The following is a 20,539-nucleotide window of genomic DNA, read 5'->3' as shown; positions in this document are numbered from 1 at the left end:
TGCTTCGTTACATTCTTGGCACTATTAATTTTGGAATTTATTACAAAAAAGTTCTAGAATCAGTGTTAGTTGGTTTTTGTGATAGTGATTGGGGTGGTAATGTTGATGATCATAAAAGCACATCTGATTATGTTTTTAGCATTGGTTTGGGTGTTTTTTCATGGAATTCAAAGAAACAACCTGTTGTTGCTCTTTCTACCACCGAAGCAAAATACATCTCTTTACTGCAGCTGGAGGTCAAACTTTATGACTTAGATGGATTTTGAAAGAATTGAAGTGTACGCAAAGAAATTAGACTACTTTATATTGTGTAATGGTTCTGCCATTGCATTATCAAAAAATCCAGTATTCCATGGAAGAAGCGAGCATATTAGAATCGAATATCATTTTATCAGAGACTTGGTTAAAGATGGAAAAGTGATGGTGAAGCATTGCACGACTCAAGATCAGGTGGCAGCTACTTTTACAAAGGCACTGAAGTTTGACCTATTTGTTAAGTTCAGAGAAAAGCTTGGAGTTGCTCAAGTCTAGATTAACGAGGATGATAGAATTAATCTAGACTTATATTTAAGGTGCATGAATTACATTTAATTAGATACATGAATAGTTGAGATTCAAGGAATAGTTGAATATATGAATTACAAGATACATTGATGAATGTTCATATATTGGTGAAAAGTTACATGTATTTGCATTTATCATTGATGTGTAGGATTTGTCATTTAAGTAAGCCAAGAAAATAAAGTAATATTCAAGTTCTAGTTTCTCCAATCTTGTGTGAGTAAGAGAACAATGTTCTTCTCTTATCTATTGAGTTGTATTGTGAGGGCCTACTTCGTTTTCAACGGTTTCCACTTAGAGTTGGTCGCCTACTGCTGCTGTTGTCAATCATCCATTGGAAATGCTGCTTGCGGTTGTTTAGAGCCACTCGCTGCTATCGTTTGGAGTTGTTGTTGTTGCCACTGCTGAAGTTGTCGTGGTCACTGTTTGAAGCCATGTCACATAGCCGTCATTTGTTGCTGTTGTTTTGCCAATGAGAAAGAAAGTGGCGGCAGTTTGAGAGAGGAAGAGAGGGATAGATAAGGGGGCGACAACTAGGTGAAGGAAAAAAGAAAAATGGGGATTTAGGGTTTTCTTTTCCTTTCGTCTTCTTCTCTATTTCGTCATTTTCTTCTTTTTTCCCTCTTCTCTTTTTCTCTTCTTTCCTTCTTTGTCTCTTTTCTTTGACCATTGATATGGATTTTGTATCCAATCTAAGCTCCCATATTTTCATAATTCAAAACCTTTCTTTTGTTATAATCTGAATTTCTTTTTCTTGAACTAAAGATATGAGGATCTATTTCGTCCATAGTTTCTTTGATTTAGGTCATGTGGATCTAATTCACCCCATCTTCTTTGATCTTGGTCATGAAAATCTAATTTGTTCATGTTTTCCTTTGATTTTTGTTATGAGGATCTAATTCGCCAAATGATTCCACCATCAAAACTTCTTCCTAGATAACAAGTATTTTTCATGATCGCAAGAACTAGGTCACAGTAGCCTTGATTTTCTTAATCTTGCAAATATCAGGTATATCACTCTCGTTTTCTATAGACAACAAATTTGTAATTTAGGAAAGAGGGGACCTGCAAAACAAAGAAAACGGGTTTTGATGCCTAAATTAGTAACAAAACTAGATAATTTAGAAAAAGTCAGAAATTCAAGTTACCTTATATGGAGCCATGATGGTCTATCTATAGAGTATTTGATCTAGAATTTATCTTAATCCTACTATGGTTAGGATATGAGTTTTTTAATCCCTAAAAAACTTAGATCAAATCTTATTATATTATATTATATTATCTTTATTTTTACTTTATTTTGCTAGGCCAAAATCTACTCCTCAATGGTCTTATTAATTCATCTATCATAATTATATAAATTCTTTAAATGAATCCATAAAATTGTACAATTAATTAATTGTTTATATTATCTCCATTGTTTATATTCATCAGCTCCAAAAGATTTGCCAAAAGTTCTTCACTTTAATCATTTGGATTGCTCTTCTAAACTGACAACCAAATTTCTTAGAATTCCTTTGAATAATAACCATTTGATGCTTAGAACTTGCATGAATTTCAAGCCACAATTATTTAACCTCTCATTCACTCATCATCCACGAGTTCGTCCATTTCACAGTGCACATTTTGGAGGTAAACACCCTTTTAAGTCTTTTTCTTCTTTTTCTTTTTTTCTTTTTTTTTTTTTTTTCATTTCTTCCAATTTTGTAGCCATTTTGCGTGTTTGCGTTTGTACGATTTGATTGTTTTTTTAGAGCTTTGGTCATTGACGTTTTTGTTCTCGTTCCCGTTCTCCTTTGTTCGTTTCGTTGTTGCTTTTGTTAAGTATAATATTTCATGTAAGTTTTGATATTTTTATTCAAAAGATTTAGTGATATTGTTTTATTTATTTCAAAAAGATAAGGTGAGGAATGAGATTGAGTGCGAGATTGTGAGTGAGAGTGAGTGTAAAAAAGAAAGAAAAAGATTCTACTTTAGCACGACTCTAGTTCAATCTCGATAGATTGAAAATTCAAAAGTTGTAATGATGAGATAAATATAACAACAATAAAAAAAATTTCATAATTACTATTTTTTTTTGTTTAAGAATTTTGATATTTTCAATCAAATTAAAGTTTTAATAATATTATTGTTATTTATTTAAAAGATATGCATGAGGAATGAGATTGAAAGGGGAGCGAGATTGAGAATGAGATTGACAATAAGAAAGAAAAAGAGAAAGAGAAAGAGAGCAAGAACGCATCCAAGAGAGTTTTGAAATCATAGGTATACTATCGCAATTATCCCAAAATCGTCAAACCGACATCAACTTTATTGATATTCTAGTACGTCTCTAGTAATAAATTGAAAAAAAAAAACAAAATTTCCAATGATTGGAGAAATATAATAAAAGATTAAAAAAAAGGGAAAAAGAGATTAAAAAACTTCATTTTTTTAAAATTTCACTCTCTCTCATCTCCCTAGCTAGTTTCTCTCAATCTGTGTAAGTATATCCATCTCCATTATATTCTCTAGAATATCTAGCATCTTCAAGTTTCTCTCAACATCATTCTCTCTTTTTCTCTCTTATACATAGGTAAGATCTTACATTTTTGTTAAGAGTTTTAGTTCTCTAACTTTTTCATTCCATAGTTAAGTTAGGTTATATAGGTAATTTCTCTTACATTCTTGCTTACATTTTTTTTAATTATATTTTGGATTCTCACCTCTCTAATAGTAAGCTTTTTCTCGCAAAAATGTTTTACAATCTCTTATGCAATGTATTTTTTGTTTTTCGTAGCTTCATCAACAAGAAAAGCTGTGAGAAAAAAATTATAATCGCTTCAAATTTCAAATTGATGATATTTCTCACATATTTCTTCCAAGAATAAAAGGGTAAGAAAAATTACAAAAGTTACTATATATATAAACTAACAAAAACTATTTTCTAAAGTATATTACATTAACTAACAAAAGTAGAACTAGTTACAAGATATTTGAAAATTTTTAATGGTGAAGTCTTGGGCATTTTAAGTAGCAAGGAAGTTGGTAAAAAAAAAAAAAGAATCTAATGGCCAAAAATCTAAAAGTGCTAGAACTTTTTTTTTTGTTTGTAGGAGGAAAAATTCAATAACAAAAAATTAGGGTTCATTTGTTAATCATTCGATTTTTTGTTTTTGTTTTGAAAATTATGTCTATAGAAACTACTTTACTTTCAAATTTGTTCATTTGTTATCTATCTTTTATTAATAGTTTAAAAAATCAAGCCAAATTTTAAAAATTAAAAAAATAGCTTTTAAAAACTTATTTTGGTTTTTAAAATTTGACTAAGAATTCAACCATTGGTATTTAAGAAAGATGCAAATCATTGTGAGAAATTGGGAGAAAATAGGATTATTTTTTAAAAACAAAAAATAAAATAGTTATCAAACGGGAGTCGAGTAATTGAATTTTAGAAAAATTACTAGTCATTGAGATTTTAAAGAATTGTTGCAACTTGATTTTTGAGTTTTCAAACAGTATCTTTTTAGTTCTCTAATTTTTAGAATGGTTACATGTTTGGTCCTTGAATTTTTAAAATATATTTTTTGTCTTTAATATTTTAAGAATATGTTTAAAAGATCTACGAAGTATTTTTTATTATTATGTTAAATAATTATATGACATAACACCTATCTTTCCTTATTATTCTCCCTATCCTCTTCCCTCTCTCTTCTTCTTCTGTTTTTTATTATTTATTTATTTATTTATTTATTTTTTTGAATTATACTATTTGAGTGTTCTTGTTAACTGGAATGTTTTTTTTATTATTATTATTAATAAAACATTTTCAAATATATTGTTGCTATTTTTAGCTAGGAAGATTTTACCAAGTAACTCAATTGTAAAAGTTTAAAAATACAATTATATGTAAGAGTGATTAAATTAAACCGATTAAATAGAATAACTTTAAATAAATTTTAATTTATAAGTAATAATTAATTAATTACCGATCAAAAGTAATTCATTGGCTATCATTATAATTATAAGTTAACATTTTGTAAGAAATTATTATAATTTAACATGGTTAGAAAGAACCTAAACTTTAAAAATTGCACCAATATAATTTTAGAATTTACTCACAATTTGTAGTCAATAATCACCTTTTTGACCTTCACGCTTTTTATTGTTTCCATAATTGTAGAATTACAATTTTAAATTTAATTAACTATCATTTTAAAATAATAGTTACTAATAAAATAAAATAATATCTATTATCAAATTAAGGAAAATTTTCACAGATAAAAAGAATGTCAAACTATTTACAGACGTAGTAAAAAAAATATTTATAGACATTGATAAACTTCTATCGACATCTAACATAGTATCAATAATAAACTTGTATAAATTTCTATTATTAATAGACATTAATAGACTTCTAATCATTTATATTAGTCTCTATAAAAAAAATTATTATTTTATGTAAATAGTTTATTTTATTTTTATATTTTTTAAAATCCTCTTAAATCAGGGTGAGAATAAATTTTAATTAAATCGATTGAATAGAATAACTTTAAATAAAATATTAATTTAATTAATTAGTTATCGATAAAAAATAATTCATTGATAAGTTAACCAATTTTTAAGAAATCATTATGATTTAACTATTAATAGCTAAAATATATTATACTATTGAAATAATATAAATATAAACCTAGCAAAAGGAGAACCTAGTGCAATATAATTTTAGAATTTACTCGCAATTTATAGTTAATGACCACCTTTTTTACCGTTGTTTTCATATTGTAACCGGATTACAATTTTAAATTTAATTAATTATCGTTTTAAAGTAGCAATTACGATATAATAAAATAATATCTACCATTAAATTAAGGTGAGAATAAATTTTAGTATAACTTTTAGTTTTCTTTTTCTTAGTTAATTATAATTTGAAAGAATATTGTTAAAAAAAAAAAGTTATAGTTGACAAGAAAATCATATGGAATAAGCTATGAAAGGAAAATTTTACTATTAAATTAAGAAAAAATTTTATAGATAAAAAAATGTGAAACTATTTATCAAAATAGTAAAAAAAAAAAATACTTATAGACATTGATAAACTTCTATCAATGTCTATTATATAGTATTAATGATAGACTTCTATCAATTTTTATTAGTGATAAACGCTGATAGACTTCTAATCGTTTCTATCAATCTCTATTAAAAAATATTAACTTTTGCTATTTCATTTAAATAGTTTTCCATATTTTTCTATTATGAAAATCCTTCTTGCGAGAATAAATTTTAATTAAACTAATCGAATAGAATAACAATAAAATTTTAATTTATAAGTAATATTTAATTAACTACTGATCAAAAAGTAATTCATTAACTATCATTTATAAGTTAATAATCTTTTAAGAAATCATTATAATTTAACCATAAATAGCTAAAATATATTATATTATTGAAATAATATGACTACAAACCTAGTACAAGGCACAACCTAAACTTTAAAAATTGCGACGACCAATATAATTTTAAAATTTACTCACAATTTATAGTCAATAACGACCTTTTTGACCTTCATGTTTTTTATTCTTTTCATAATTGTAATCGGATAAAATAAAATGATATCGACTATAAGATGGGAATAAATTTTGGTTTTAACTTTTAGTTTTTGTTTCTTAGTTAATTAGAATTGGAAAGAATATTGTTAAAAAAAATTATAATTGACAAGAAAATCATTTCCAACCTCTGACTTCGAATTTGATAGTACATGTAATATACCTTAGTTGAGATATATTTATTTTGACATTTTGTAACTAAGTTAAGATGCTTATTATTTATAGAAAAAATGTTTTTGATTCCTAAATTTTCAAATTCAATAATTTTATCCAGCTTTTGGTAATACCCTAAGCCTCCTATTGCTTTTTGTCTTAATTATTAACAGAAATTTGAACTAATTAGATAGAAATTGAACTTTAAAAAAAATTTAAAAAATGAAGTGTTTTGAAAGTAATTAGAGAAGATAGGGTAAACTTTTCTTTTCTTGTAGGAAGTTATAATAGAAAAAATAAAGAATGATAATTATAAAGAAAAGAGAGATAATTATTTTAAATAATGAACCAGTTAAAAATATTTTTAAGTATACCAAAATATCAGTGTTATAAATGATACTTACGTAATTGATTATAATAGATATTTCTTGCGATCTAACCAATAAATAGTGATAATTTAGGATATTTATAAATAAGTTAACTTATTTTCCAATATTTCAAAATCAATCTTAATAATAATAATAATAATTTACATCTCATTCACGCTCTTGATTTTAGATTATCCGGTGAAACAACCACTTACCGGCGGGAGAGAGAACGAAACAGCAATTGCAAATTCCAAACCTTCAAATTGTTCATCGTCGCCGGTGGAATCTGCCGCATTTATCCGATTCAACTCGAAAATGGAGGAGAAGAGCAAGATTCTGATCATCGGAGCAACAGGTTATCTAGGGTTCCATTTGGCTCAAGCCAGCTGCAATTCTTCTCACCCTACATTTGCTCTCATCAGAGATTCTACTTTCTCTTCACCTCACAAGCTAGACAAGCTCCGAGCTCTCTCCGATGCCGGAGTTAAATTCCTCAAGGTTTCTCTCTTCCTCCCATTCTTGAACTATGTAATTGTTGTTATGCGGTCGTTTCTTGCTGGAGATGATACTGATTTTGAATCTTGTTAACTATTTAGGGTTCTCTGGATGACGAAGCTAGCCTTGTGGAAGCTGTTAATCAAGTGGATGTAGTCATTTGTGCTGTTTCCTCTAAACAGGTGTTGGAACAGAAGCCTCTGATTCGAGTCATCAAACAAACTGGATCCATTAAGGTAAGTAAGTAGTGGTTGATTTGATTTAGTTCCGGCACATTTCTGCTAGATACTATTTGAACTCACAACTTCCAGACGGCATTGAACTAGTACTTTAGGAAATTTTTGGCGTTAATTTGTTTGTCGAGGTTGTAGATTAATGTAATGGTTTTAATGTACTTCTATGTAAGTTCACATTCTTTAGGTAAGATTTAATCTGCTATTTAGGGGTTTTGTACGGACATATTCAGAGGCACGAATGGAATTTGGCTAACTATTTGAAATGAAATGAAATTTGGCCTTCAGTTGACGTGAAATTACCGATTCAACCCATGAACGAGGAGCAAATTATGGATCTCATTTCTTCTTCTCGCTTCTTTGATTTTTTTTCCTCATCAAATCTGCTTCATGCTCCTCGTTGAATTCTTCCTCTTGCTCTTTGGTCTTGCTATCTCTTCTTAATCTCGCTCCTTGATCTGGCTCTGATTCATGCTCCAAGTTTCATCTTTGATTGAAGAAGAAGAGAAGGATTTAAAAAAATAAGAAATGTTGCAGATTGAGAGCGAGAGAAGAAGCAAAGAGAAAGAAGAAAGAATCAGGGTGATTTTGGCGATTTCACAAGTAGATGACGTAAGCAAAAGGCCAAAAGACGTTTGTTTCCTGAACCAATTTCATTTGAGCCTCCCATTTTGGGCTATCCATACCATTTTTCTGCTATTTAGAATCTTACTCGTTGGAATTTGAATGATATTTATTGGATAGATTAGTTGATGTCACAAAGGTTGATGGTTGTTTGATTGGTTATGCTGCAGAGATTTATTCCATCAGAATTTGGACTTGATCCTGATAAGGTTCAAATCTTAAATATGGATTATGACTTCTATTCCCGCAAAGCTGAAATTCGTCGGCTAGTTGAAGCTGAAGGCATTCCGTATACCATAGTTTCTTGCAATTTCTTTACAAGTTATTTACTTCCTTCCCTTGTTCAACCAGGCATGAAAAGCCCTCCAAGGGATAAGGTGACAATGTTTGGTGATGGAAATACCAAAGGTTTGTCTACAAGAAACTCACTATTACAGATTGATTTCTTTTGGATGTGAATAATATAATCCTTGATATCAAGAAAACTTTGTCGATTAGTTGTGGCTTTGTGACCATACTGCAGGTGTATTTGTGAAGGTCAATGACGTTGCTGCCTTAACAATTAGTGCAGTGGACGATCCACGCACATTGAACAAGGTAGTTTATCTAAGGCCTGAAGGAAATGTTTATTCCTTGAATGAACTGGTGGAGATTTGGGAGAGTAAAATTGGGAAAAAGCTTGAGAAGAACTATGTATCAGAAGAGGAGCTGCTAAAGAAAATTGAAGGTACTGAATTTCATTTCAAATGAACCTTGAGTCGTTAAACTTTGTTTACTAACTTAAACTAATGTTCTATCATTTATGCAATAACCACAATTGATATTGGAATGGATATAAGATTCTTAGCCTCAGCTGACGGTAGTTTATGATTTATGATTTAGTTAAATCATAAATCATAAACTCGTGACCCAATTTGCAGCTGATTTTAGGAAAGTTTAAATTTCTTGGCCTTTATTTTGTTTTGAAAGTACACTTTTTAATAGCCTATAATTGGGGTGTCAAGAAAAAGTGAGTTGCAGCAACTTAAATTAAAGGTTCTTTAACTTGTACTTAGAGTAGCCTAAGGATTAGATGGTTTACATGTTTTTTTTTGGACAGAAATAACAACTTTCAGAAAAAAATGAAAAAAATACAAGGGCATACAAAAAACCAAGCCCACAAAAACCCATCAAAGAAAAAAGGGTTCAATTAAGTAAAATGTTACCTAATGAGTAGTTACAAAAGGTCTTCAAAATCAAAGCCCAAAGAGAGACATAAAACTTAACCAGGTGCCACACTTCAGTAGGGTCTCTCTCCACCCCTCTAAATACTTTGTCATTTCTCTCTTCCCATAAAACCCATAACAAGCTACACTCCCAGCTTCCCAAAGGATGGAGGAGGAATTCTTCAATCGAGCCACTGGTACTTCCGAGTAGCCAATATGAAATCGAACTCCTGGAAAAGATAGTTCCAAATCGACCTCACAAACTCACAACTCTAGAGGAGATGATCCAGGTCTTCCTCTACCTTCCGACAAAGAAGCTCAAACCTCGTAGGGTGTTTTCTTTCATTTTATCTTAGTGAAAGGCTGAAAGCTTGCTCGACCATTTAACTCTAGGCTATATAAACCAATTTGATGGGCCAAATATCCATTACAAATTCTTTAAGGCAAGTTAAAAGTTTCAGTGGCTGATAGATAAACCTGAGATATTGGTTTGTTGGGTACTCGTTTTCTTCTTGGTAGAATTGAATTAGCAATAATTTGGTATTTCCAGTGTATAGCTTGCCGATGATGTTCCAACTTTTACCTACTGTTGTTTTGATTCTTTGTTGTGATTGCAGAGACTCCTTATCCTGACAACATGGAGTTCATTTTCATATATTCTGCATTTATAAAGGGAGATCAAACATACTTCGATATTGAGGCATCAAATGGCGTTGATGGTTCACAATTATATCCACAACTCAAGCATACCACGATTAGTGAGTTTTTGGACACCCTATCGTAATGGTTTCCAAATTCTTATTAGATGTCTGTTCTTATTATTTATATCATGGATAGGTATAACTTGTAACAATAATCTAATAAACCGTAAAGAACCAGTGCATTAATACCATTAATTCATTAATAAATTATATATGTAGTTAATTAATTATCATTATGATTAATATTTTATGAGGTTATTTTTTAATAATTGTAATTAGTTTATCATTGATTAATTATAATTCATTATTTTTTAATCATAAAATGTTATATTTATTTTTTAACTTGCTTTTGATGGTTTTATTAATTAATACGTCATATTTATATAAATTCATCAAATTATGTAATCAAGTAACTTTAATTATAAAATACTCAACTTACAAATATTTGTAATTAATAATTTAATTAATATTATTATTTGATAGTTAAATAATTAATTATGTTCAAAACTTTGAATCGAAATTATTGTTTATCAATTAATCTATCAAAGTTTTATAGAGGTATCCACGATTAATTTTATAAATAAAATATAAAACTAATTCATTATCATAAAATTTTGATAACATTCTCATGTACAACAAAACATAATCATCCTTAACCCTAACAATCTTATTCCTAGACTTTTTATTAAGAGACATCCTTAATTCGATATCTTTAAAACTTTAAATCAAATGGTCCTAAAGGTCTTATTATTTCTCTCCTCTCAAAGATTCTACAATAGAGCATAAATCTTTGCATGCCACAAAACCTCCCCGTCTCTTGATGTGACATATAGAGTAGGAACTCATCAATCATCTCGATGTAACGTTCATGTCTAGCTAACTGGAATTCGAACCCATCCAAAAAAGTAAATTGATTGAACAAAAGGAAAACTTCATAGGATATGATTTGAGTCCTCTCTCTCCAACAAAGAATGCAACAACGCGACCCAGCCAAAGTAGGTAAGGGTAACCTTCTTGAAAGCCGAGTATGAATATTAACCCTTTCATTGGATAAGATGTCAAACAAATAATTAAACATTCTTTGGAATTTTCACCTTCCATATTGAAAAGACATGAAATCATTAGAGAGAGAAGGATCAAACAAGCAACGAACGATCAAGCTATATGAGAACGTTTTATTTTTAGACTACTAATTCACCATAATGTTAGATACCAACTATTAATACCATCAACGAGACTTTGGTATCACGTGTTCATTCATTTGCCTAATTGCTTATTATTGGTACATATAATAGTAATTTTCATTAAAAAAATTTGATAATTTAATCCCACTTATATAATTATTGAACTAAAATATCACTTATAACTATTTAGTGTTTCAAAATTAAGCTTGCAAACACCACTTCTATTAATGGATTTCGTTGTTTTGTTATTTACCTCTCAAAGCATTTTCAAAATTGAAGTAAAATTTGAGTAGAACTTTGAAAGTTTATATATAAATATGTTTTTCTTTAGAAATTTGATTAAGAATTCAAATATATACTTAAGAATTATAAAAATTATGATAACGAAAATGTGAAAAAACAAGCATAACTTTAAAAAATCAAATAGTTATCAAACTAAACCTTAATTGATTCATCAATAAAGTAAATATTTAGCGATTGAAATTTGTGATACTTGTTGGTAGGATGTTTTTCTTAGTTGGGTGTCTTTTATTTTAAATCGGAATTGTTTATCGGGTTAATTTCTAGGTTAATGAAGTTTGTTTGGAAAAAAAAATTAACTTTATATGACTCAAAACTTTGGTGCAACCTAAATTCCATATACCATTTCTCAAACTATACAAAAAAATAGATAATTTTAAAATTTTTTAAAAATAAGAAAAATAGATACATTTCAATTTTTAATTGAGACTACACAAAAGATGCGAGGGGTACACCATAAATGATATTTAATTTAGCGGGGGAATAAAATGTAAAGTACGTAAGTTTGACCAGTTGGCCATTGTTGACCTTCTAGAAGAACTCTGAATAAAGTCGGCGGCGGCCATTCTTCTTCTTCCCCACCAACCCACATGTGCCTTTAGTTTAGGCTCTTAGCCACCGCATCTATTTTTCCCCCCCTTTTCTTTTAATAATTTAATCTTTCTTTTTACAAATAATTTAATCGAACCTTAAGCTAATTAAAACACTTTTAGATTATATATGTCTTACTATTTTATTTTGTGTGTTTTTTAAAAAATAAGTTTATAAACACTTTTTTCACCCTCAAATTTCACGATTTGTTAATTATTTTTAACATTTACAAAAATTAAACCAGATTTGAAAACTTAAAAAGGTAGATTTCGTTAGATAGCTATTTTGTTTTTGGTATTTATTTTTCAAAAATTAAATGTATAGATACTATTTCTATCTCCAAATTTCTTCATTTATTATTTACTTTTTACTTATGATTTAAAAGACCAAGCCAAAATTTGAAAATCGAAAAAAATAGCTTTTGAAAATTTATTTTTGTTTTTTAAATTTGGCTAAGAATTCAACCATTGTATTTAGTAAGATATAAATCATTGTAAGAAATGGGAAGAAAATAAACTTGATTTTTAAAAACAAAAAACAAAAACGAAATAGTTATCAAATGATGACGTAGTTTTTATTTTTATTATTTAGCTGAAAATTTAACCATTGTACTTAAGAAAATGCAATTCATTGTAAGAAATTGAAAGAAAGTAAGCTTAATTTTTTTTTAAAAAAAAGTTACCAAATGGAGTTATATTTATTCATTTATAATTTTTTTAGTACCAAAAGAAAAAATTAAACCATAGACCTCTTATCACTAAACACAATACAGTTGAACTATGTTCGATTTGATTTATATACTTTTTCATTTCTTTTGGAAGTGCCTTTTTTTTATAAAAGAAACTTTGTATTTAAAGTATAGTTAGTTTTAGTTTTAAACTTTAAATGAGTATTTGGATCAAATTCAAGTCAAGTTTTGAAATTAAAACAAGTATTTTCTTATAAATTTGTTTTTGTTTTAGGATTTTGCAAAAAATTCAAATATTTATGATAAAATATGAAGTCATTGTAAACGAAATGTGAAAAAAACAAAATTTAGAATTCAAAATTAGAATGCAATGGATAAGGTACCAACTACTTTTTCGAATATCAGTAGCTCCATCCCCACCCCAACAATTTTTTAACTAAAGAAAGAAAAGAATTCAAAATTAAAACAAAGTTGTCATGTTTTCATCCTTGATAGGATTAAAAAAGCAATTTAGTCTCTTTAAAATAAATAACAATCTAGTTCGTAGAGTTGAATATATTATTAAGATTTAATGAAACAATTTGTTTATATATTATAAAGTAAAAATAAATATTTATTAAAAATAGACACTTATTTTTTACAAGATTTATCGGGTCCGATTAAATCGTTAAAAATTTGAAAATACATAGGCGGAATTATTAAAATTGAAAAGCAGGTAGGGGCAATTTTGACATTTTAAGATTATTCCATTTCGCAATATATATATATAATACGTGAATTTCGCACTTCCAAGTCCCACCCGTCAAAGCAATTTTTCTAAACAACGACAAAAGAACTCTCCCAGCGTCTTCTTCTTTCTCTCTGCAGCTCGCCGGTAGTCCTCCGATCAGCTATTTCTCCGCCGGGAACCTTACTCCGATGGCTCAGAATCTCAAGGTTCTTATCATTGGAGGAACTGGTTACATCGGGAAATTCATAGTTCAAGCCAGCGCCAAAGCCGGTCATCCTACCTATGCATTGATCCGCAAGTCTTCGCTCGAAAGCCCCTCCAAGTTACGAGTCCTCAATCATTTCAAAAGCTTAGGAGTCAATTTTCTCTTTGTAAGTACATTTCTCTCTATTTCTGTGGATTTTGTTGTTTTGTTGCTCAGAATTATTGTGGAATCCTGATTTTCTTGCTTTTCTATTTTGTTCGTGAATGAGTAAACTAGGTTTAATTTGGTTCAGTCGAAGTGATTACTTATAATGTAGCATTTACTTGTGTTCCTTTTGAGTTATTCACATTAATAATTCTCAATTTCTGTGGAATTTTAATGAATTTGATTGGACATGGTATTGTTTAATTTCGCTAAAACGTTGAAAATTGGGGCAGGGCGATCTCTTTGACAATGAGAGTTTGGTTAAGGCGATTAAGCAGGTTGATGTGGTGATATCCACTCTCGGTGGTCATATGGTTCCCCATCAACATAAGATCCTATCTGCTATCAAACAAGCTGGCAATGTAAAGGTAACCTTATTCAACATTTTGGCTACAAGTATGTGCTGCAAATTCTATTCTTCTAGTAGAGTTTGTGTGTTTTGGGAATTTTGAGCATTAGAATTTGTGTGGTACAGAGATTCTTTCCTTCCGAGTTCGGCAACGATGCGGATCATATCGATGCAGTGGAGCCAGCGAAATCAATGTATGCTGCAAAGGCTGAATTTCGTAGGGCTGTTGAGGCTGAGGGAATCCCACATACATTTGTGGTATGCAATTTCTTCGATGGTTACTTTCTTAGCAACTTGTCTCAGCCAGATGCAACCGTCCCACCTAGAGACAAAGTCGTAATCTTAGGGGATGGAACACCCAAAGGTACAATATGTCACATGTTAGATGATATAATATTAAATTTACCTTCATTCATTAACTTATACTTTTAGGTCAATAAGTAATTTAACATGATATCAGAGTTAATAATCTATGAGATCTTGTGTTTAAACCCCTGCAATGTTATTTCCTCTTCAATTTATATTGATTTTCACTTGTTGGGTCTTCTACACATTTCGAGCCCACAAGTGAGGCGATTGTTAGATGATATAACCTTAAATTTATTTTCACACCCATCAGCTTAAACTTTTGAGTAAGCCGGTGATCTAACATTACCTTATGACTTCTAATGGAACTTTTTCATTCTATACCCCTATTTTCTGGAGTTAAAGGTTTCCAAAGTGGCAACCCCTTTGGAAATCCAATAGATAATGATGCGTTTCATTGGCTTTTTATTCATCAACACCTTTTGCATAACATGGACACACATTGAATATTATTGTCTGCAATATGGATTTGTTGCAATAGCCTCCCACACCATTCATTTGCTTTGTTTGCTGAAGTAGTGATTTACAACAAGGAACAAGCTCTTCTAATAGACAAAACTTCTACATATATACACATGTTATAAATAATTGATTGCAACGTGAAGCATCATTATAAATCATAACTAGTTTCTTGAAGGGATGTATATATTTTGTTTCAACAGCCATTCACCCATTTCATTCTGTCTCTGTTTTGTTTCATGAAGTGATTTACAACAAGGAAGAAGATGTCGGGACGTACACAATCCGAGCTATAAATGATCCAAGGACACTCAACAAGATCATGTACCTTAGACCCCCAGCCAACATCTACTCGACCAATGATCTCATCTCGCTGTGGGAGAGAAAAATTGGGAAGAGTCTTAAAAGGATCTACGTCCCAGAGGAGGAAGTGTTGAAGAACATCCGAGGCAGGTTTTTTTTAGCAAAGCAACAAAATTTCAATTCTTATTCTACCATATGCTTCTAAAACACAGACTGATTAACACATTTGTTTTTGCTAATCATCTTTTTCAGAGACTTCATATCCACTTAATATAGAATTAGCACTCTGTCACACTGCTCAGGTGAAGGGATCTCAAACTAATTTTGATATTGAGCCATCTTTTGGAGTGGAAGCTTCAGCATTGTACCCAGATGTTCGATATACGACTGTGGAAGAATATCTTGACCAGTTTGTCTAAAAAGCTAACAAACCCCCTAAAGCCTTTTTTTCCCCTTTTGTGATTTTGGTATAATGGGTGTAACTTGTAAGCAGCTGTGTGTTCTGTATTGATGTATAATAAGGAAATGCTCTCATTTTGAAAACAGAGGTTCTTGTAGATGGCCTCAACCAACCCATAATTCAGACTTTTGAATGAGAGTTTGAAAAGAAGTTGATTTTCATTGTCCTTTTCTATGATGGTGACCGAAGCAAAAATGTAGAAGTTCTTAGTCTCCCTCTACGAAAAATATCCATTTATACCTTTAAATTTTGGATTGTATCAATTAAGATCCTGAAATAATAATTGTATCAAGTTAAATTCTAAAATCTTTTAATTGTATCAATTTATACTCTCCACCATATTTCATTAAACAAATATAAACTTATAATTTGAATCAATTAAACTCTTAATTTTCATAAAAGAATCAACCTAGACCCTCCATTACAATTACATTTGAAAGTCATCTATTCAAACGTGTACAGATTTCTTCAAATGCGGTTTTATAAGGTGAATGACTAGAGTAAGTGCATGGACAACTCTCAAATGAAATTATGATCGAGAGTCTAGATCGATTTATTTATGAAAGTTGAGGGATTTAATTGATATAAGTAAAAGTCTCACATGGGGTTTTTCTAAAAGTAACATAATTGAGGATTAAATTGATAAGGGATCAAATGAGTAAAGTTTTAGTTTAGGGTTTTAATTGATCCAACCCTAAAGTATAAACATATAAATTGATATTTTTCTCATTTTTAATTATTGAAAAAATCAATTTTAATCATAAATGGTCAGGTCAATTTGAATTCTAAACTTTCATCCATATTACTCTAAATGTATTCTATATATATAGAAAGACTATGATGGTTAGATTGAACCGATGCACCATTTCATGTATGTGTGAAATACATGTATAAAAGAAAAATAATAATGCGTGTGTTTAGGTTCTTAAAAAAAATTATTTTATGCGATCCATCTTTAGAGAAAAGTAAAAAAGGAAAAAGAAAAATTAAAGAAAAAATTGAAAGGAGAAGAATCTTTACGTGCCCATTTTGCACTTACATTTATTACCCTTTGTTGATTGGATAAGACAAGTGTCGGTGTTCGTTCAAAAGAAAATGGAAGGTTTCTTTGAGGTGGGGTGCTGGAATGCATCCTCTTTCTGGGATGAGATGGGAGATTTCCTTTCAGATGAGGATCTCAAAGGGGAGATTTTGATCCTATAATGTCTCTAAGATTCCCTTTACTCATGGGCTTGAAATATGAACTCCCCTCATTTGTGGGTTGACCTTGAATATAAGACCTCCCTGGACTACCTATATTGATACCATCTTAAATCACCAATTGATCCAAAAACTTAAAGTTATTGGATAAAGATAAATTTAATTATAATATCTAACATAAATATTGATTGGTTCTATATTTTTTTTTATTTGGAGTCTAGTCCTTTCCTATGAGGAGAAAGTCATGTGAGTCGTTGGTATTTAGACATCCCATTCACTACTTGCATGGAAATTGTGTTGGGGGTTGGTGCCCTAGATCTCGTAGGTTCCTATAGTTTGTAATTGTATTATACAAACATCTTATTTATTTAATAAAATATGTGATGTTTTATTTGACATTTAGTTGCATTAATCGACAAACCAATAAACTAACATCTAATATTATCTTGTAACTTTAACATGTATGTAGAGACATATGAATGGGTCAAGTAAGTGATAACCTAAATGGTCTGTAATAGATGGATAAGGTTGGATACCTTATCCTAGTGACACTACGAGTATGACCCGCTTTGTAGATATTACAATTATTGTAAAGTGCTACAAATGATCTGATCCTGATCATTCATGTGGAGACATGTGAGCAGAAATATTCTATACAAAGGAGTTTGTATAAGATCGAATCATGAAATGACTAGTCTCATTATATAACGCTGTTCATAATAGAGACTTACATTTCACCAGGATGACCATAGGTGACATGACCTAAATCTGAGTTGTGAACTTTTGCCTATGAAGGCGGTCCTTTGATTTGTATGGGTGAGAGTGACCAGATCGCCGACTCAACAAGCCTACCATTTTGGGGATTCGTCTGATTAGAGGAGCTGGAAACACAGTTACGCAAGAAGAAATTCACTCCTTCCCAACGTCGGGGTAAGTAGATAAATTACTCCATTAAGGGCTAATTTTGAGGCTTGAAGAATGTAGCACCACACCCTCTCCTAATCCGAGAGGGGTTTGGTCATAGTTAGACTATGATATATTATTCATTAGAGAGATCAGTGGTATTTAAGAAGTTAGATGTAACTACAAGGGCAAAATAGTAATTCTGGCCCAACTATACTTACGAGCAATTTGCTAAGGGTCATCGTACTATTGATTGGTTATATCCAATGGACATAGAATATATCTGTAGTGCAAAGAGTGTAGCTATCAATCTTTAGTGGAGTGTTCGATAGTTAACGAATGATGAATATCTTAATTAAAGAGTTTAATTAATTATTCACGTACTATTGGAGCTTCAAGCTACAAGTCCATGAGATCCCTTCTGTAGATCAATGGGAATCAATGAAGATCAATTTTTGGATTAACGTGAATTATTCAAATTAATTGGGGAATTATATGTGATATAATTATTTTAATCTAATTGTATATGATATAATTACTATAATGTACTTGATATATTATAATATAAAGTTTATTAGGGAGGAAATAATTATTTGAATATGATTAAAATATTAATTATGTGAATTGGACTCATATAATTAAATTTAATATAAATGAGATTTATATTAAATATTGTTGTTGAGAGAATTAAACTATATTTTATATTTTATTGGATACAATATTAAACTATAGGTTATATGTTATATTTGAAATAACATATAGTTTAATATAGATTATATGATAAAGTAGTTATCATAGATAAATGCATTAAAATTTTTCTCTCCACAGCGTGAGAGTGGGAGGGACATCGTTTATTCTTCTTCCTCCTGGAAAGGTTTACAAACACGTTCTGTAAGTTCTATAAGTTCCAAGTTTTTCCTTCCCAATCTCCTCCTCTTAGGGATGGCAATGGGGTCAGTGTGGGGTGGGGATGCACTCCCCATCCCCGCCCACCGGGGACCCGATTTAAATCCCCAGTTTGACCCCCGTTCTTGGTCAAACCGGAAATTCCTTGCCCCGATCGGGTTGGGAACCCGTGAGGAATTTTGTCATCCCTACCTCCTCTCTACTATCTCATTCTCCCTCTTCCAAAATAGCTAGACACACAAACTCCTAGATTCTCACCTAGAGAATACATAGGTTTCATTGTGGTGGTGTCCTTTTGGTTCGAGGGTTTCTTTCTTGAAGAAGATCTTCAAAGGTAAGGGTTTAAACCCATTTTATTTTTCTGTAGATTTATTCCAAGCATGCTATATTTTAGTCAAATTCATAATCTTTTCTATATGTCTACTATAAAATCATTGTTCTGTAAATTTGGGTTTTTGGGTCCGATCCACCTCTAGATTCGGAAATGAATCTCTAAACTCTGGAGGTTTAGGGTGGGTGTGTTTCATGACTTTTGTGGGTCTCCCGTTGGCGTTTATTTTTCGCAGATCTCCAACTTGAGAGTATTAAGGTTTTTTAAGCTTGTGCAATCTTTGAAGGGCTCTAGCATTGTCTATTATTGCCATCGGAGTTGCTTGATGCAATTGTCATGGAGTTAGACACTTGGGATGTGGTTAAGTTGTTGAATAAGGAGATCATTAACCTTTATAATATTGTGAATGACGTGGGGAGTTAAATATGAGTCTTTTTGACAAGTTTTTTCTTTTTGTAGTCACATCGTCACTTGGTGGCGCAATGCCTAATTTAGGTGTTTTGAGCTTTGCTACTATCTTCATGGTTGGTTGTCCTCTGCTATAATTGAACTCAACCATTCTCCTCGCCTTTCTATTTAGTTGTGTTTATGCATTTTTTTAAATTAAGAACTATATTAATCCAAAGTACCATTGATGTTCACTGATTAGAGATCTTCAAGAAGAGTCACCATATGAACTCTTTTCACTCCATGAAAATTCCAAGTACCGTTGATTTCCTATCCTCTTTTCACTCATTTCTCAACCAATATAAAAAGTGCACAACAATAATTAGGAAAACAATGAAAATAAGACAATTGAACCCTATTTACAAAATATCATAAAATTTTTACACCATTCATACTCATTTCTAACTCTCAAGAAGAGAATATAAAAAGAGAATTTAATTAAAGTTAGCAAACTCAAACTTAAGTGTTTCTAACTTAGACGATTTGAAATCAAAATTATAGATTTCTTTTATAGTATTTGGAGTCCACCACAATCTTAAATATCTTTAATGTGAAATTACAACACTCTTAAAATATTTTGTCTAACATTTTTCCATATTCACACCGTATTGGAGATATTAACTAGACTTTTTTAATATTCTAATCTTTTGTTAAGTAGCATTATGAGCTACAACGGTATGAAAGTTGTCATTTTCTTTTCCTTATTTGGTGATTAACCATTCTTTGTATCTATATTTTCAAACTTTCTTCATTAATGAATAACAGTGAGAGAATTCATATTTCCTCCTCTCATGAAATGGTATTAGAGTTTCTTTGAATTAATTGCTCAAAAGACCAATTTTAAAGATCTAAAATGGTAAATGACTCAATTTTTTTTTTTTAAAAATATCAAATGCCCATGTCATGAACACGTGAAGTTACATTATTGTCCTTCTTTTTTCTTTTTCCTCCTCTTTCCCAGTGCAAGAAATCTTCCTTTGCACGTCTT

General features: G+C 30.3%; 2 protein-coding genes across 2 annotated transcripts; both read left to right on the top strand.

Annotated features, from left to right (window-relative positions):
• Positions 1 to 6,835: 6,835 nt before the first annotated feature.
• On the top strand, positions 6,836 to 10,132 carry LOC120087894 (probable pinoresinol-lariciresinol reductase 3). The gene is made up of 5 exons (XM_039044902.1): positions 6,836 to 7,165; positions 7,264 to 7,398; positions 8,190 to 8,427; positions 8,543 to 8,746; positions 9,842 to 10,132. Exons 1-5 carry the CDS (start codon positions 6,983 to 6,985, stop codon positions 10,006 to 10,008), a joined length of 927 nt encoding a protein of 308 aa, XP_038900830.1. The 5' UTR covers positions 6,836 to 6,982; the 3' UTR covers positions 10,009 to 10,132.
• Positions 10,133 to 13,477: 3,345 nt separating this feature from the next.
• LOC120087758 (phenylcoumaran benzylic ether reductase POP1-like) lies at positions 13,478 to 15,991 on the top strand. Its single transcript, XM_039044644.1, has 5 exons — positions 13,478 to 13,789; positions 14,061 to 14,195; positions 14,303 to 14,540; positions 15,247 to 15,450; positions 15,557 to 15,991. The coding sequence occupies exons 1-5, from the start codon at positions 13,607 to 13,609 to the stop codon at positions 15,721 to 15,723; spliced, it is 927 nt and encodes a 308-aa protein (XP_038900572.1). The 5' UTR covers positions 13,478 to 13,606; the 3' UTR covers positions 15,724 to 15,991.
• The last annotated feature ends 4,548 nt before the right edge of the window (positions 15,992 to 20,539 follow it).

The sequence above is a fragment of the Benincasa hispida genome, chromosome 10, assembly GCF_009727055.1.
Source record: "Benincasa hispida cultivar B227 chromosome 10, ASM972705v1, whole genome shotgun sequence".
Taxonomy (NCBI): Eukaryota; Viridiplantae; Streptophyta; class Magnoliopsida; order Cucurbitales; family Cucurbitaceae; genus Benincasa; species Benincasa hispida.
This window is presented reverse-complemented; position numbering and strand designations above follow the sequence as displayed.

Excerpts from the sequence above, each read along its gene's own strand:
- LOC120087894 (XM_039044902.1), top strand. The coding sequence starts at position 6,983 with ATGGAGGAGAAGAGCAAGATTCTGATCATCGGAGCAACAGGTTATCTA. Across the intron at positions 8,428-8,542 it reads TGGTGATGGAAATACCAAAG|GTGTATTTGTGAAGGTCAAT; the intron begins GTTTGTCTACAA and ends ACCATACTGCAG. Across the intron at positions 8,747-9,841 it reads GCTGCTAAAGAAAATTGAAG|AGACTCCTTATCCTGACAAC; the intron begins GTACTGAATTTC and ends TTGTGATTGCAG.
- LOC120087758 (XM_039044644.1), top strand. The coding sequence starts at position 13,607 with ATGGCTCAGAATCTCAAGGTTCTTATCATTGGAGGAACTGGTTACATC. Across the intron at positions 13,790-14,060 it reads TAGGAGTCAATTTTCTCTTT|GGCGATCTCTTTGACAATGA; the intron begins GTAAGTACATTT and ends AAATTGGGGCAG. Across the intron at positions 15,451-15,556 it reads AGTGTTGAAGAACATCCGAG|AGACTTCATATCCACTTAAT; the intron begins GCAGGTTTTTTT and ends CATCTTTTTCAG.